Source organism: Metopolophium dirhodum, chromosome 2, assembly GCF_019925205.1.
Source record: "Metopolophium dirhodum isolate CAU chromosome 2, ASM1992520v1, whole genome shotgun sequence".
NCBI lineage: Eukaryota > Metazoa > Arthropoda > Insecta > Hemiptera > Aphididae > Metopolophium > Metopolophium dirhodum.
The window spans coordinates 23,095,829-23,114,300 of NC_083561.1; the positions used below are offsets into that span (position 1 = coordinate 23,095,829).

General features: G+C 26.8%; 2 protein-coding genes across 7 annotated transcripts; one reads left to right on the forward strand and one right to left on the reverse strand.

Annotated features, from left to right (window-relative positions):
• Positions 1-111: 111 nt before the first annotated feature.
• Positions 112-14,869, forward strand: LOC132937913 (histone-binding protein N1/N2-like). The gene is made up of 3 exons (XM_061004508.1): positions 112-385; positions 13,075-14,156; positions 14,222-14,869. The coding sequence occupies exons 2-3, from the start codon at positions 13,081-13,083 to the stop codon at positions 14,664-14,666; spliced, it is 1,521 nt and encodes a 506-aa protein (XP_060860491.1). The 5' UTR covers positions 112-385; positions 13,075-13,080; the 3' UTR covers positions 14,667-14,869.
• Positions 555-13,068, reverse strand: LOC132937914 (uncharacterized). 6 transcript variants are annotated; one of them, XM_061004510.1, is made up of 6 exons: positions 11,699-13,068; positions 10,141-10,332; positions 9,752-10,064; positions 8,778-8,903; positions 4,703-4,840; positions 555-3,728 (listed from the first exon to the last, which is right to left on the reverse strand). In XM_061004510.1, the coding sequence occupies exons 2-6, from the start codon at positions 10,312-10,314 to the stop codon at positions 3,445-3,447; spliced, it is 1,035 nt and encodes a 344-aa protein (XP_060860493.1). In that variant the 5' UTR covers positions 10,315-10,332; positions 11,699-13,068; the 3' UTR covers positions 555-3,444. The 6 variants fall into 6 exon arrangements, with proteins under 6 accessions (XP_060860493.1, XP_060860497.1, XP_060860492.1 ...); XM_061004514.1 differs by having other exon boundaries at positions 9,782-10,064; positions 11,668-13,068; XM_061004509.1 differs by having other exon boundaries at positions 11,668-13,068.
• Positions 14,870-18,472: the final 3,603 nt, after the last annotated feature.

Sequence of the window (18,472 nt, forward strand, 5' to 3'; positions counted from 1 at the left end):
TGCTCCATGACTGCAAGTTTGCAAACCTTGAAATTTAACCTTAACTATTGAAAAGTTTATCATTATAATTCATTGCATTTTTTTCATCTGTGAGAATTGTTAGGTTATCCGTTATCTTTTATTCACTCAACTAATTCATAGTGATATAGCGGGTTTTTCCTTCTTTAAAATTTTGTTGTTTGGCGAATCACTAACGATTATCATTATCGTAATATCCGTTATTAATATTTGACGTTATTGCTAAAGTAGCTCTTACTTTTTGGATTTGGCCATTTGCTGTTGGCACATCTTTCTGGCTGTTTGCTGACTTCTTCTGACTACGTTTATATTCATTGTTCATTGTTCAACTAATTCTACATTTTCGTCAACGGATCTTCTCTGTTAGGTAAGTCACTACTAATAAGTTTTACCAACAGGTAGTTAGCCTTTAAAATGAGTTTATTGAATGTCTTATTAATACACTAAACATGTGCTTTTGTAATTTTCTATTTTTTTTTTTTTTTAATTAAGGTCAATAATATTGATTAAATTTAATAGAATGGTTCCAAAAATCTATAATATTTGGCGGGAAACCAGTTTTGGTTTTGTTCCGAGTTTTTTCACAATTTAGGAAACTTACATTTTCCTTAAATATTGTAATTTTACACTTCAATACCTATTTGCATTGATAGAAAATGATTGATAAGTACATCTGTCCTATTGTAATACAATTATAATACAATTTGAAAAATGTGTTTTGTATTTTATTGTAGGAAGAAAAGAATAACATTACAATTAAATATCATCAATTTAGTAACTAATGGGTGCTCACCTATTAATTGGATTTCTTTATAATCTAGTAATACATGTGCTCACTAACTTTTAAAATATTATCTATTAGTGTGTAATTAGTATTAACTAACATATTATTGAGTTATAAAAAATAATATTAGGTATAGGTAATACTAATGTGTAAACATACAATTCGATTAACCAAAAATATGGAGAGAATAATCAATAAAAATATAACTTTATTTTAATTTTATTTTCACGCTTTAAACTATAACGCATTTGACAGTTATAATTACAGCCATATGGTTAATAGCATTAAAATGTAAGACACAAATAAAAATATCTTTTTAATATTAAAAATTGTTAAAAATGTTTCGGTAAACTGGTCAAGTATGCCCTTTTTGTAAAATATAACGACACTGCAAAGTCAAACATTGTATTTTATTTTACCACTTCAAAAAAATTAATTTATATCTTGTTATTTTACCTATTATAGAATATTCTACTACAATCACAAAAAACCTACTAATGCTATACTCTGTTCCATCTAAAGGTTGTGAATACAGTTTGTGAACCACTTGGCTGACCAAAACACGTTTTTTCCGTGCATCCCCTCCACATCTGAACTTTGGTGAGACTGTTAACACAGTTTTCCGACGACCCACAATGACTGTCCGCCAATCATATAATGCATAGCCATCGCATGGGAGTCTGGTACTATTCGGCAGCTCAGTCTGCGAGCGCGAAATCTGTTCACTCTTAGATGGAATAGAGTATAGTAGTCCCAAACAGACCCCTACTAAATATTAATAGCAATTTTTTTTTAAGTCTATTGCTCTTAAATAATTAATATTTTAAAGTTTTATAAGAGAACCTAATTTCTGCCATTACAATTTAAAGTTTATCAAAATAAAAATATACATTTTATAGTATAATATGAAAAACAGATGCTTTATAAATAAATAAAGCAATTTGTTTATTATTATTTCATCAAATTTCAATGAACAGCATTGTCTTTAATTTCCATAACTTTCTTGATCCAGTGAATGGAAATTAAAATTAAATTTTTTTAAGCTATTAACTAGTTTTTACCTAACTAAGTAGTAATACAGACTTTTAAAATCTAAATTAAAAAATTATAATAACATTGTTTAAATTTAAATAAAATATATTTATTGACCACTCTATCAACTGATGCTTGTACACTAAGTTGTACATAACTAAAGAATTCATATTTTAATTGCAATATTGTAGAATTCAAAAATACAGGTGTCAATATAAAGTCAAATCAACAATATACATATCTATGATAGTTAGAAATTGAGTTATGAGAAATAATAACTGAACATTTAAATTTCAATAAAATTAATACTAACTACCATGAAACCGCCTGCGGTCACATGGCTGTTTTTCCTACAGGGCCATGCTTTATTTTCAATGTCTTGTATTTTGAATAAATTTTCCCTTTTTTTATAACCTATAATTTTAAATCTATGTAAGGCAGCTAATTTATCATTTGATACAACATTTTCTTCTTTCGCCATCATCAAAAAATATTCATTATTAGTAAAACTTTCCATTGACAAATAAATGTGATAGGTATGTCTTTATGATAGCCTGTGAGCGCATGACATATAAATGACTAAGTATGATCACTGGTATCCATTAAAATACTATTAGTGGACTGGACGTCAGCTGTCCCACGGCAGTCAACATATTAAATAACTTAATAAAAACATATTTCAAATAAATAATAAAATATATATACCTAGTTATAATTATGAACAGTAAATTATTGTTATTGGCGCAAATATATTATCATTGAGTATATATTGTATAGAGAAACAATGTACTATAAAAATGTCCTATGCTCCCGGAAAGGCAGGTAATAAATAGCGCATGAATTAATTTGTCGCAGAGGCGAAAACATTGTAGTAATTCTACCTATTTATAATTATTGTACACAGTCGTCCGTGTCAAATTAATCATTATAATAATTCTCTTTAATCAAGTATGTAAAATTTAGCAGTAAAATTATTAAATAAATAATTATATTATTACTACTATTATGTCAAACAATAAAATACAACTAATAATATAATATAATTTAATTTAAGCTATTAAAAATTAAAAAATAATATTGGTAGTGTACTATATTCTCAGCATTAATGTACTAAAATTTAGCGTAGCATAAAATATTGAACATTGTTTCTCTGTACAGTATTTACCTCAATTAAAGATATAATAATTCGACCATCCAGTTCAAGACTGCAACAACTCAAAATATTGGTTTATTGGGTATAAAGTGTTTTCTATATTGTTTCTCTATGTAAGGTAATGTATATCATAATACTGAAAATGCTCTCTCGTGGTCAATAATTTAACTATATTTTATTGCGTTCTTGAACTGAAATTGTCATAAGATTGTGTACATAACTCGGATTTGTTATATTTTGAGTTGTTGCAGTCTTGAACTGGATAGTCAATATTATTTTATATCATTATAATATTATAATATTAAATCTTTAACCGTGGTATGTACTCAATGGTATTATGCAGAATCAAAAATGTATAAATTCATTAAACATAATTATTAGTTATTATCCAATATTATATTATTTAGTTTAGTATGTTAGGTATTTGAATACAGATTGAACAGATTTTGTGTCTCAACTATTTTATGGTGACTCTCATTATCTTAGATAAAATAATCCATAGAATGCTAGTTAAAATACATAAAATAACTGCTATCCATCCCATATTTACACTCCAGCCTAGTGAGTATATTCTAGAAGTCAGCAATTGTTCCCAAAACTGCATTGTTTGACACATATTTCCACCGGCATTAATCATACCATCTATAAGTGCTAGTGATTGATTGCAATTATTTTGGCTATGTGTTTTTCTTGAATTATGTTTATTGTGCATTATTCCCAATGTGAACAAACCAAAAGTTGCTATAAAATAACAATAACAAAATAATGTTTTTACATAAAATTACTACGTGATTATTTTAACTCTCATTATTTCAAAAACATTAAATTACCTATTTGAAAATATTTTTTTGCCTAATTTGAAGTTACAAAATGACACTACAACATATTATATTATGTTTAAACCTACTTTTTACAGTAAAAGTATGAATACTATTAAATCTAGATTTTACGAACTTCTGCTGAATTCTGTCTTTTACCGATTGATATTAAATTTTAAGATACACATATAAAATAGTTATATCGTACTCCAAATGTTTATTGTAGTTCGGGTTTTTACAAACAAGAAATTGTGCCTCTTAGGATAATCAATCTATTATGGTTAAAGTCTGAAATATAAAAATAACCGGAAAATTAAAACTGAAAAAAGTATTAAAATCAAATGAAAGTGAATAGATTAATTTTATTTCATTTTTTATGTCTGTATTTAATAAAAAAATGATCGATTACAAAATTATTTCAAATTATTAAATTTTTTCAATACGGTTATGTATAAATTTATTTTGATTATTTTTGTTTCAACGTTGTTTAAAAATATATAAAATATTTCACTTTTATTATATTTAATTTTAGTTTATTATGTTATAAATTTAGTTGGTTGTATTAAAGTACATACTTGAAAAATATAATTGTACAACTTTCAGACTAACCAAAATAGATTGTTTTTCCTAACATTCACAATTTTTCATTCGCAAATATCAAAATTACAATTATTATTTTAAGTATGAAGGAACTTTTTTGTAGACCTATCCTAGAATTTACCAAAATCAATCAGTAAACTCCGGAAATTCTTGAAAAAAAGCAAAAATTGTTTTTAAAATCTAAGTTTTACAAATATTCATACTTTAACTGTAAATCAAGTACATTCTTTGATATTTTTTAATTTATATTTTATGTAAAATGTATGAAATGGATATTTAGAATTAACTAACAATTACCTGCTAATAAATACATTACAGCAGTGATTAACATAGCACTAATTTGATGACGTAAAATAGAAAAAAGTCCAATCAATGATGCAGTAACAACTATTATAATGCACACCAATGCACATGATATTGACATATTTTGCATTCCTTTAACATAAAAGATATTAGATGTAATTAAAATAATATTTCATAACAGTTTTATAATAGATTATTATTATTTGTATTTGGTTTATTTTTTCAAAAATGGAATATTTAAGCTTTGTTTTTATAACTGCTTTAAAATGTTTTGATTAATTTTTAAATTTTTTATACGATAGCCCTAGAAATTAAATGTATTATTTGTAAGCCAAGAATTTTAATATTGGTACACAAATCCAAATTTTCAATAAACTATGTCTATAAGTACTTATATATTTTATGTATCAATTAAACAACCAGGAGCCAGGGAGGGTTGGCTAAGGGGGCTATAATAAATCTAAAGCCATTTTCTTGTTACTCGTGACACTGCAGTTTTAAAAAAATTTTAATTACTGGAAGCCGGGGCCTACTTAAGCAATATGAAAGGATATTTATTAAGTATATTTATAATTTAATCTAGAATTGTATAATAATAAATAAATTATCAACTAATAAAAATTGTATGTAATTTATGTTTCTTAACATTTCACATATCAATATGGACCCCCCAACCACTGAATGATACAACTATAGTTTTGCTACTTGCAGGTTTACAGATAGTTATTTTACAATTATTTACAGAACATAAAATAAAAAAGTGGGTTTCTACTCTGCTGCACAGTGGGTGTTGAGTGGATATTGTAATGGATGTGCTAAATTTGAATTCAATGTTATACCATTGTATACAAAAAACAATTCTGACATAGGTTTTTATATTCCTAGTACCTATTAAATAATTGAAGTTGTTTGTTTTACTAGTAATGCATTGGTTGATTTAATTTTTATAGAAAACCTTGCATATCATTGATATTTAATTATTGTATATTATTATAATATATGAATTTTAATAGTTTTACTTTAATATTATAGTGTACTTATACCTATTTATATTTTAAAAATAAATAAATTTATAAATTTTTAATTGATGTTTTAAGTTGTTCAACAAAATATTTATTTATATCATACCCTCAAAACTATTCTTCTATTTAATTTTTGTAATGGGTGATTTTACTCAATACTATAATTTTGGGTAAATGTGTTTTGTCTATATTATTGTTTTAACATGTCTTAGAGTTTGAAGAAAGAAATAATTATTCTTATTGATGTATTGATTTACAATGATTTGTATTTTTTTTCATTTGTCATTGCTTTTTGGGGCAGTAAAAATGCTTCAATATCTTCAACTTTGAGATTGGTTTCTAATACTTAGTAAATTGCTCGGTAAATTGGGTGTAGTTGGTACTTTTGAGATGACAAAATATAAAATTCCCAGTATTTTTTTAATTTACCAAGGTGGAAACAGAAATTTGTTCGCAAAACCCGACTATTTGACAAAATCGATTTTGGTTTTTGTTAGTGTTATTCAAAGCCGTACTTTATATTTGAAATTTACTCAAAATGTTACTAGCATTTCCCATAATTTTTTATGTTTTCTTTTTTAGACATTTGCTAAACATTTTTGCTTGGCGCTAAAGCTTAACAATATAACACAATAGGTTCCTCATAATTGGTTATATACAGATTAAAAAATATTAAAAACACAGTCACAGTATTTTTTTTCTTTAAATATCAATAAATATTTGAAATTCAAATTTTGACAAAATTGCGAAAATTTATAGTTTTAAAATGTTTAATTTTCATAGCTAAGGATTGCAAATTGTATATAAGGTTCCTCATAAGTAGTTTATACTGTAATTAAAAAATACAAAAACAAAATTGTTTATACACATTTGACCATCAAACTCCAACGAAATTAAATATTTTAAAGAAGAATAACAAATTTAGTAATTGTCTCGGTTATTTTATTGTATTTAAAAAAAAAAAAATTCTTGAAAATTAACGTAATTACTATATTATTATATATTGTGTACACACAATTTGTAAAACAATGTTTTTGGCAAAAATTAATTCAACTTACCGTAGTATTACTATAATAGTAAAATAAATTACTTTAATATCGATATAAATATATCTTATATACACATGCATTACAGTGATTTACTCCTCAACGACGAAGTTCTTTTGACACCCAGTGTTCAGCTGAGCTCCTACTGACTTACTCTGCCCCTATTTTTTAAGTGAAAATATCTACCTACTTTACCTATAATACTCAAAAGTATTTATTTTATTAAAATAATAAAATATTTGGCAAATGTGTGAGATAATATTCATTATTGTCTAAAATATGTAAAATAATTAAATTCAGTCCTTAAAATCCAAAAAAACTTAATTATATTTTACAAATATTGGTGTTGTGTAGCTTAAAAAATTAAAATTTATTCATAGAAATTCGATTTAAATAAAACTATGTAATGTATATTTTGTTCGCGTGAAAGAATGTACAAGAATTATACAGGCAATACCAATTAAAACATGATGTTTACTTATATACATATATAATAGTTGTATAAGTCTAAAAGTAATAATGGCGTGACTAGTTTACTTCACTATTTTTTTTCATTTAACGATTTTTTTTTTTTAGTACAATGCAAAAGAAATGAATTTTATGAAGTTAAACATAAATACCTACATAATAATATTATAACTAAAATTAAAAACCTCCCTAAAAATTTAAATAATGTACTTATTTTTATTTTTAACAATTTTTGTTCCAAAAAATATTTGTTAGTAAATTGAACTAAAAGTTTTGCAGAACTGCATAATTTCTAATTTTCTGTCGCCAATTTTGATTTTTACGCTGTACGGATCCGTTGGAAAAAATTTATATTAAGGCGCCCGGTGCCGATGCCATTTTATCCTCAAAAATACACTGCGGGAATAACGATACCGCCTTGTAGAATCAACCAAATTTTATAATCTAAAAAGAGAAATATTTTACAGCTCGTATTAATCTCTGTTTTTCAATATTTTATTCTCAAACAATATGTCTGAAAAAAATACAAGATAAAAAGTATTTTTTTACAAATGTTTTAATACAATTATTTGAAATAAAATACAAAATCAGAGATCGATGCGGGCTGTAGGAATTCTTCTTCTTTCAGATAAAAATATACTGATCAAAATCCGACAATTCTACAAAGCTTGAGAGTTATTCCCGTAAAGTCATTTTTTTTCGATATAATACACCTTATCAACCCCCTCCCCCCTAAATAGGTATCGGGTAGTAGATTAGTGAAAAAGTCTTATAATTGAGGTAGAAACTAAAATTTAAAATTTAATTTTCAAATTGTATAGAATTGTGGAACATTTGAAAAGCTGGTACTGGGACACTTAAGAGAATGACCCATAACCCATGCATTCGTTGTCTCCGCCTTACACCCGTACGACAGTACATTTTCGTCGTATCGTTTCAATAGTGTGCTGTGTTAGTATTGATATTAGACTGAATTGACCAATTATCAAAACTTTTAGGTAAGAACATTTATCTGTGCTTAACGATTTTTTGTTATTTTCAATTTCAAGCAAGATATGTGAAAAATTAAAAATGCTCATATCTAGCTTAACAATTAAATATTGATTAAATTCTGACACTTCGGCAAAAATGTTCACATAATGTTCTTACCTTAAAATTTGATAATAGGTCAATTTATTCTAATATCAAAACTATAACAGCACACTATTGAAACTAGTGAACGAAAATTTGCTATGTGTGTAAGACATACGGAGACAAAAAATGCATGGGTATACCATCCTTTTAATAATATTTGATATAATATTGTCGTTAGGGGCAGTTACGACGTTACAATTTAAAAACCGAATTTTAGTGTTAAATGTCTTAAAAACCTTGAAAAAATTAAAAAATTACATTAAACGTATTTATTATAATATTAATACAAGGGAAAGTGCATCGAAATCCCAGCCTTGGTTAGTATTAATCTTATATTCACATAATATGATAACAGTCTAGAGATAAGTAGGTTAGGTGGGACTCCATTATATTACTTACTATGATGCCAGTCCGGTTTAAAATACTCTTCTTCTGGGGGTTCTTCAGCTAAATAATTAACACATTTGGGTAGCACCGATCCCATTTTATTATTTGATTCTTGATACAGTTGTACTAACTGATCTTCTGTGGATCAACAAAATTGTTAATTATAAATTAATTTAGATCTATATACTTTCAAATAAAATAAAATTTAAATGATTAATTTATTGACGTATTTACGTATTAATATTATACTGTTGTAATATTACATTACAATATATACTTTATAAAAATGTTATGATTTGAGTGAAATGAGAAATGAAAGATTGGTTACAAAATAATATTATATATTTACGCCATTCGTATAATATATCGGCGGCCATCGTAACTGCATTTCGTGACCTGGCGTCTATACCTAAACTAGCGTATATATTTATAAATGTATTAACTATTTTATCCGTAAAAATAAATGTTTATATTGATATTAACGTATTTATTTTAGATTTTGCTAAGCGAATTATGTAATAATGTAGTAAATCAATATTTTTTTCCAGAATAGTTTATGATAAATTTAGAAAAAAGCATAGATTTATTTGAAAGTTACTCTTTTAATATCATTTGATTGACAAAAGTAATCAAATTTTTAACTCATGTTTGCATATAAATTGTTCATATTGATACTGCAAATATCGTGCATCATAATTTATATTTTATACTATATAATTTAGAGCAATTTATTTTCTATTAAAATTAGTTCATAGTGATAGAATAATACTAAAATGGCCATACAGTTTTATTTCATTATTACGCTTAATTGTATTTCTTTCGGTTTAACGAGTAATAAATATAAATTGTTTTAAAAACACTGACACTCGAAAACCTTGTTGGAAATTAATAAAAAGGATTCTATACAAAATCCATTAGGTGGCGCCGTTTTGTCCTGTCCTTAGTTTCATTTCACATTTGTATTAATACTTAAAATGTATACGTACGTGTGTTATAGTTGGAATTGCTACAAGTACCTGATAGAGAGATACATAAAGTCCAAATTCCACCGTACATTGGTGCAAGTATAACTGTAGTCGTTTCCCCCGTTTGATATAATAGTGGGTTTATGTCGTAAAAATCAGTTTGATGATATTGATTTGCTGTAGCCAAAACTAATAATGCATCTCCATTATTTACCGGTGATGGCTTTGCAGCGTTAATTGTTATTTTTAATGTATTTCCATTTACTAGCCATTCGATATTAACGTTATTCAACCATTTGGACGATTTATTTTGTGTTTTTAAAACTGATATTGCCTAAAAAATATGTATCTATATTGTATCATAAGCAAAATTTTCTAAATTAGTTCTTGTTGAATTTTTGAAAACTTACTTCTTGAAAATCCCATTCCATGTTTTCCCAATGATTAGTCCAAACGGATGTGCATAACATAAGTGTCGTACACGATGAAAGTAGGAGTGTGATCGTGAGGAAAAGTGTAAGTGGTTGTATCGATAAGCAGCCCTGTGCTTCTGTTGGCCAATAATGAACTGTCACAGTATCCATGTTGTTTATTTTTTAAAACTGCGTTATGCAACAGTATAGATATTTTAATTATTTTTTGTAAAGTTATCGCTTAAAATCAAAATTGTTTTAAATGAATATTTAAAGGTTTCTATATTTACACGTTTTAATAGTTATTTTATGCGTGGTTTACTTTATTATACATTTTACTGTGGAAATGTAATTAATTTTACAACTTTATGAAACTGTAAAACGGCCAAATTGTAAGGTTAAAAATCAATAATATTCATTTTTACGTAAAGTAATTGTATTTTGCATTGTACAAAATTTAAGCATTATTTCACCGGCCTATAAACATTATATTTCAAATTTTTGATTACGCTATTTAAGCCGCTAGAGCTATAATGGAATATATTAATATAAAGGCATATATCTACATTAATATTTAGTATAACCACTTGGTATTATTATGTATTTTTATTTTAAAATTTATCACAAGTCTTGTTATATTTTTTTTTTATCACAATGTCGTTTCTTGTAATACGTCTTTGTTATAATACTAAATAGAATTACAAGTAGAGGTATACGACATTCATTAAATAATATATAGATTTCGTTTTTTACTTCGTTGTTAACTTATTAAAATGTGTACATATTTCAATATATAAAATTATGTGCTGCATTATATATTTTTAAAAAAATGACTAATATTAATTGTTTTATTTATATTTAGTGCCATTGAGTATTGACAAAACAACTTTTCCCATTTTAAAGTGTTAGGGATAAAACTTTTTGCAGTGGGTATATAATATAATGTATTATGCTATTATACCAATCTAGTATATTATATAGTTCGGTTTCTAAACGCTCCGTGAAATATTTTTTAAAATATAGGCTAGTTTCATATTAGTATTGCTCAATCAAACATACAAACCGTTTGTACTTTTGGTTATGATATAAAATATAGATGACTTATCATATAATATCACAATTCACTTTCAAAACAATCTGTGTGTATCTGATGTGTGTTACAATATTACGATTTAAAAAATGAGTTTATATAATTAACATTATTGATGAAATGTTATTATAATTAGTATCTTCTGCTTATTATAGTTTAAGTAACTTTGTAATACATAATTTAATGCTTACACTATTTTATGCGCAAGTACCTGATATTGTCATAAGCTTGTAACTAATAAACGTAATAAATGTGTGTGCCAGCTAATATAAAAATTATTTTTTTATAAACTAAAAATAACTACTTATACAATATTATATGGACGTATTATAGATTAAGGTTTTAAATGTTCGAAATGTACGTAGAGTTTTTAAAGTTTTATTTAGCGTTCTTTTGAATGAAATGAACAATATTTATGAAAAACGTGACCTTACCAATTATTAATATAATATTATAAATAAATACATTTGGCGTAGGTGTTAGTCTGTGTTAGTCCAAGTATTAAATGTGCTCCTGATGAGAATTATAGAACTACAAAACACACCACGACTACTAAGCAATAATAATAACTAGGTGCTGAGTAGACTGTTAGACTCCAGTGTGCGTGAAAGCAGTAAAGCACGTTTGCCTTTGCCCCGATCTATAATATCTGGAACTGGGGTATAAAGGGCGCCAAGCTCTAATAAACATTCTCGGCTACAAGTGTTGCCAACATAAAAATAATGTTTACAATAAAAATGTATTGTATTGGTCCCGAACATTAACGTGCACCGTGCACGCTGGATTAAAGTTTAAAGACATATTTTCACAATATCATCATTAAATTAAAAACCTTTTGTCCTTTTATAAGACTTAACTCGAAATTCTACAAACCATTCTACTATAATATTATTTTACTCCAGTACACAACATCAGTACTTCACTTATATTAATTTATATTATAATTAATATTTTTCAGATGTATACGCATCGTTATACAATTTCAAATACGTTTTAATAATCTAATAAGCTTAAATTTAAGCAAATTATCAATTTTAAAAATGCTCGAAAACTGATGAATTGTGTTTGCTGTTAAATTTAATATTTTATCATATAATATATGACATCATTTGTTCGGTATTCATTTTTAAAAAGAAATATAATATTTTAAACAGATTTTAATAATATAATATGTTATACAATGAAGAATTATATATGTAAATTTCAGTGTTGGGTATTATTTTTGAAAATTAATAATATTTCGTTAATCGTTACATTAAATATTTTTATTTAAATTGCTATCATGTTACCCAGCATTATTTTTATCATGATGCATTACTTTTTCATTCAAAAAGTAAGGTGTTACAAATAATTTTACTAATTAAAAATTTACAAGAAAATCAGTGCATATAACGACTACGGTCTAATAATTAGTTTGTATACTATTATATAAATTGTATAACGGGTAGGTATAACATTGATGATGTAGGTACATTGTTAATAATGTTATACATAAACAAAATATATAAGTATTAATTCCTGGGATCGTTAATAATAGATATTATAGTATTGTTGATTATTACATTAAACTTTTGGAGTCGTAAATAAATTTAATTATTTTTATCGTTTATCCTGTCACTAGGTTTTGTTCTACATTCGCAACTTATTTTAATGACGTGTAAAATAACACATTACCCTGTAGGAATTACTTTTTAAAAGTAATTTGTAATTTGCATTATATTATTTACCCAACACTGGTAACTTGTTATACCCATATTAATTAATTTCAAGAAATTATAGAACAATATTCAAACAAATATCACCAATATTCACTAAATATAATATATATTTTTTCTTTTCAGATTAAAATGCCTTCTGAAGTAGTACAGAAAGAAGCTGAAATTGGTGTTGAAGAGAAAGATATTATTGGAAAATTAGATAAAAAAACAGAGACAGAAGAAAATGGTTCTCAAGAATCCAAAACAGAAGAAAATGGTTCTCAAGAATCTAAAACAGAAGAAATTCAAACAGTTGATAAATTAGAAGAATCTAAAATCGCTGAAGAAGAATTATCTGAAAGCGAAAACAAAGAAAACGAGGAACCTACTGTTGAAGATATCGAGTTGCAAAAAAAACGTGCCGATCAACTTTTAACAGATGGTAAACGCCATTTAATAATTAAAGATTTTCAAGTAGCTGTTGATGTCTTAGGTGAAGCATGCAGTGTATTTGGAACCATTTATAGTGAATTGGATGAAAAGTGTGCAGAGGCTTATTTCAATTATGGTTGTGCCCTTCTTGAGCTTAGTAAGAATCAAACAAGTCCTGTCGGACTAGAAGAAAAAGATGAGGAAGAAAATGACGGAGAGACTTCGTCTGAAGAAATGGATTCAATTAATGTGACAAATGAAGATAATAATGCTTCTATATCTAATGTCACCAATGACATAGAAGAAAAAGAAACAGACAATGTTGATGACAAATCAACTGAAAAAAATAAAGAATCAACTGTAAAAAAAGAAGAAACAACTGATAAAAAAGAAGAATCAACTGATGACAAAAAAAAATTACCAGAGGAAACATCGGTTAATGATAAAGAAACTGAAGTTGAAGGACAATCTACTGAAAATGAAGAGATGTCTGTTGATGAAGGAGAAAAACTGGATGATATTGAAGTTGAAGGACAATCCACTGAAAAAGAAGAGATGTCTGTTGATGAAGGAGAAAAACCGGATGAAGAAGATGTTGGGGAAGATGATGTAAATGATTTACAAATAGCTTGGGAAATGCTTGACTTGGCAAAAGTGATTTACAAAAACAAAGATACTGAAGAATCAAAACTCAAACTAGCTGAAGTATTAATGAAATGTGGAGAAGTAAGCATTGAAGATGAAAAATTTGAAACTGCTATTCAAGATATGACAGAAGCCTTGGAAATCCGAAGGTGAGTTGTTGTTTTTAAAAATTATAAGAAAGTTAAAAAATAACTAATAAGTTACATTTTTATAGGTTATTATTACCAGAGGACGATCGTATCATTGCCGAAACTTTATTTCAATTGGGCATAGCACAAGAGTTGGGTGGAAGCGGTGAGCAAGCCATTGCGCTACTATGTGAAGCTTCAACCGTTTTGAATCAAAAAGTTAAATCCTTGCAAACTTTGAATACCAGTGACACAGTACAGGCAGAAATTGATGAAATTAAATCTATTATTCCTGAAATACAAGAAAAAATTGTAGATATCAAAGAACGTAAAAAGGCTGCCGTGAGTGCATTGTTAGCTGCTGTAGGTGCTTGTAACGTAGCCGCAACAAATGGTGAATCATCATCAACAATCAAACAGGCATCTAACATTGGCCATTTGGTACGTAAAAGACCTAAACAAGAGGAAACCGCGGATGCAGCTCCAAACAAGGTTCCTAAACTTGATGAAGCCTCAAATGCTAAACAATAATTTGAAACCCTATACATTTGTTTAATTTATTATAATTAATATTCCTCCAGTTTTAATCGTTGGTTTAATTTTTATTTTTTAACATTAAAAATGAAGTACCTACCTTGTATTTTAATTAATTAAGTGAATTATTTTTATATTTTTTTTTCTTTAAATTAAGGTTAACATTACATGCAAATAAAAATCAAGACTGTTTTATCATATTTACTTTTTTTTTGATAATGTACACATTATTTACAAATTTGTCTTATTACTAAACATTATTTAAAAATCTAAATTCTGCTATATTCTGTTTCCACAAATTTTCAAATGGTAAACGATAAGTAAATAATGGTAGTAAATTGTCAAATGTTGTAATTTTACCAGTAACTAGACCCCCTTTTTGAGTGTCACATCAATACAAAAATTATCTAATCTAATTTTTTAGTCCTGCTACTTGTCCTGCATTCAGTATAACTGTTTCAACGTGATTTTGTTCCAATTTCTTTTACTATTCGTCAATACTCACTCGTCAGTTACACAATATCAAACATTCATGTTTGCTATAATTTAAAATTATAATGTCACTCAAGTAATGACTGTTTACATGTAAAAACATTTGATGTATTTTGGACATTTTATGAGATTTGAATTGAAGCCATTTTCGTCCCGATATTGTTTCACATTTGTGAACACCTTAATAGTTTTTGAAATTCTTTTCATTTTTATCTTTTTGGTATGTGCTTTGTAGTGAAAACGTGTTTAGGTAGTTAAGTAAAAAACGTCAAAAGATGCATTGCATAGACAGTTAATTCACCTATAAAAAAAAAGTTTATATAGTCCTGCAAATTACAATACTTTAATTGAAAAGATGATTATTTTTTTTTTTTTTTATTGTATTATATGTATGGTAAAAAATGGTTTGCAAATGTGAAAAACCTGAGAATGTGGGCTTCAAACGATAGGAATGTAAAAGATTATTAGACTTTTTTGGTCTCTGGACGGCAAGGTGCACTTTACTATTTCGGATGGCAGTTAACACATAAAAACCAAAATGTATATTTTCCTAATTATTTTTATTCGAAATGGAGTAGAGTCGTGCAGATGAAAAATAAGTACCTAATTCAAAATAAGGCAGCCTGAGAACTCTGGTCCAGAAAAATTGGACAGTAGTAGTCAGTAGAGGCTGTACCTATCATATTTAGGATGTATTTATGATTTCAGGACTTCGGCTGCAAACTGCGAAGTACATTTTGGACGGATGTTTCCAACTATCAGTAGCACCAAACCCTTTATAAATCACTGGGGTAAACTTTTTTTGAATACCTACCCACCCACCTTTTAAAATATGAAAACAATTTTATTTTTTAAATAGTAATAAATGAAATAATGATCCTAAGGTTTATTTTTAGGGGGTTTGAAGTGAATTGGGTTTGAAGTGAATTTTCCGATTTCCAAGAACAAAATTTAACCTTTGTATATTTACATGTAAGTATGTAACTAATGCTTAATAAGTTAAGAGTTATGTAACTTTAGTAACTTGTAACTGGTAGGTACCTACCTACCTAACTATAGTTTCAAATTGTCCTGTAATATGAAAGTTAAAAGTTACATTGTGCTTTTAGTGCTTTGATAATTATAAGTGGGACTATAAAAAAGCAATAATAAAAACGTTTAATTCGTCAATTTCAGTTTTCAGTTTTCTCAATTAATCTGGTCATTGGATATTTTGCAGTGGTTATATACGATTATGGTTGAAGCATCGTTTTTTTCCTAACATAACAACCATAACATTATTATTTACATAGCTCTAGGCTGGACAATAATTCTTTATACATTTACTAATGTAACTTTAAACTTTAAATATAACTTAGTTACATAGCTGTAACTAAAATTGTATCTAATTACACAACATAAAATTATCTACTAACTTGTAACTAGTTGCCTAGGTACCTAACCTCAGTGGCGGCGCGAGAGGGTTTTTGTGAGACAAATGTCTCACAGCTAAAAGGGGTGGTGGGTGGGTACCGAGTAGGTACCTATAGTGGATAGTCAGTTCTGAAAAATATTGAGTGACACAACGTATCAAATAAATAAATATATAAATAGTCATTCGTATAGACTATAGAGTATAGACATAAACATGGCTTATAAATAAAACAAATGCTTATCTGACATTCAGACGTATTTTCCACAGTTAACCAGAAACGACCAATAACTGATTAGTATTAATAAATATGAATCGCAACTCGTAACTCTAAAACAAATGACCATAGGGACATGAAATTTTGACTGAATGTTTATAATTGCATTTTCTATACACCATAACATTTTCCAAATATTTTGACTTATTTTAAGCTGTTAACGGACATTGTCAATTTCCATTTTTTTTTTGTTTTTTTTTCTATAAATATCAATAAAATTTTATCTGTTGATTAAAAAAGTTTAAAAATTTAATAGAAGGCTCCTAGGTTATTGTTTCAAAGGCAGATGAAAAAAATTTAAAACCCATAGTCACAGTTTTTATTTATAAGCATTTAAAGTTCAAATTTTGACAAAATACGGAAAAATCACGAAAATTAGCAAATTATTTTGAGTTGAGAATTCATAAAAATTTTTCTTTTTAAATCTAAGATTTGAAAATGTAATATAAGATTACTCATAAGTCTGTCTACCTTTATCAAAAAAAAAAAATGTAACTAAGAAACTTAAATTAAATTTTTATGGGCGTCTGAAATTTATATTTTTACAACATTTGATATTCACTCGATTTCTCATGTAACAATTTTCTTATTTTATTGTAATTAAAAAACGAATGACTGTAGATACTTGAAAATTTCATTGAATATTTATAATAGCATTTTCTATACACCATAAAATTTTAAAAATATTTTGACTCTTTTTGAGCTGTTTACGGACATTTTCAGTTTTCAATTTTTTTAGTTTTTTTTTCTATAAATATCAATAAATTTTTATTTGTTGGGTAAAAAAGCGTGAATATTTAATATAAGGCTCCTGATATATCGTTCTAATAGCAATTGAAAAATATTAAAAATACATAGGCAAAATTTTTTTTATAAGCATTTAAAGTTCAAATTTTGACAACATTTATCAAATTTATAATTTATTAATTATTTTGTAGTTAAAAATGTATAAAATGTTTAACTTTTATGGCTAAGGATTGAAAATTTAAAACAAGGCTCTACGTAAACAGGTTATATATAAATTACTTTATTCACAATAATATCATCAAATATACTTGGTAATATCATAGGCTGACTGACCGTTTTCGCTCAGAATCGTTTTTCTTATACAATGATATTATATCATTGAATTCAAATTTAACACCATCCATTACAGTGACCCACTTGTAACCTACTGTACAGCAGAGCGACATCCACTTATCCACCTTTTTCTTATAATTATTATTTTATTTACCTATTACGTTAATTTGTTAACACATCCCTTAAATCACTAACTATTGAAACATGAATTCACTGTGTCCCAGTTGTGGAAAAAATCGTGATTTAATGAACAATACCAACTGGATTCGACATAAGGAATCTTGTAAAATAAAAAAGTCTGTTAAAAGAAGTGCTTCAAATTCCATTTCAAACTTTTTTAAACCTACAGAACGTGATGGAAAACAGTATTTATATAATTTATAAAAGTTATTTTTATTCTAGTACCCGTAACATGAATTTTTAGAAAGGCTAATTTGATATAGAATTATAATAGGGGGTGTGGGGGGCGTAGCCCCCCACGGCTCTGTGCAAAATAAAAAGGTGGGTCGTGTGTGCTGCAACTAACATTTTCTTGCCTCACTG

What these genes read in the sequence shown, in the direction of transcription:
- LOC132937914 (XM_061004510.1), bottom strand. Translation starts at nt 10,314, where the DNA reads ATGGATACTGTGACAGTTCATTATTGGCCAACAGAAGCACAGGGCTGC. An exon ending in TAAACCGGACTGGCATCATA is followed by an intron (nt 4,841 to 8,777) that starts GTAAGTAATATA and finishes TTTATGTTAAAG; the next exon opens with GAATGCAAAATATGTCAATA. An exon ending in TGTAATGTATTTATTAGCAG is followed by an intron (nt 3,729 to 4,702) that starts GTAATTGTTAGT and finishes GTTATTTTATAG; the next exon opens with CAACTTTTGGTTTGTTCACA.
- LOC132937913 (XM_061004508.1), top strand. Translation starts at nt 13,081, where the DNA reads ATGCCTTCTGAAGTAGTACAGAAAGAAGCTGAAATTGGTGTTGAAGAG. An exon ending in GAAGCCTTGGAAATCCGAAG is followed by an intron (nt 14,157 to 14,221) that starts GTGAGTTGTTGT and finishes ACATTTTTATAG; the next exon opens with GTTATTATTACCAGAGGACG.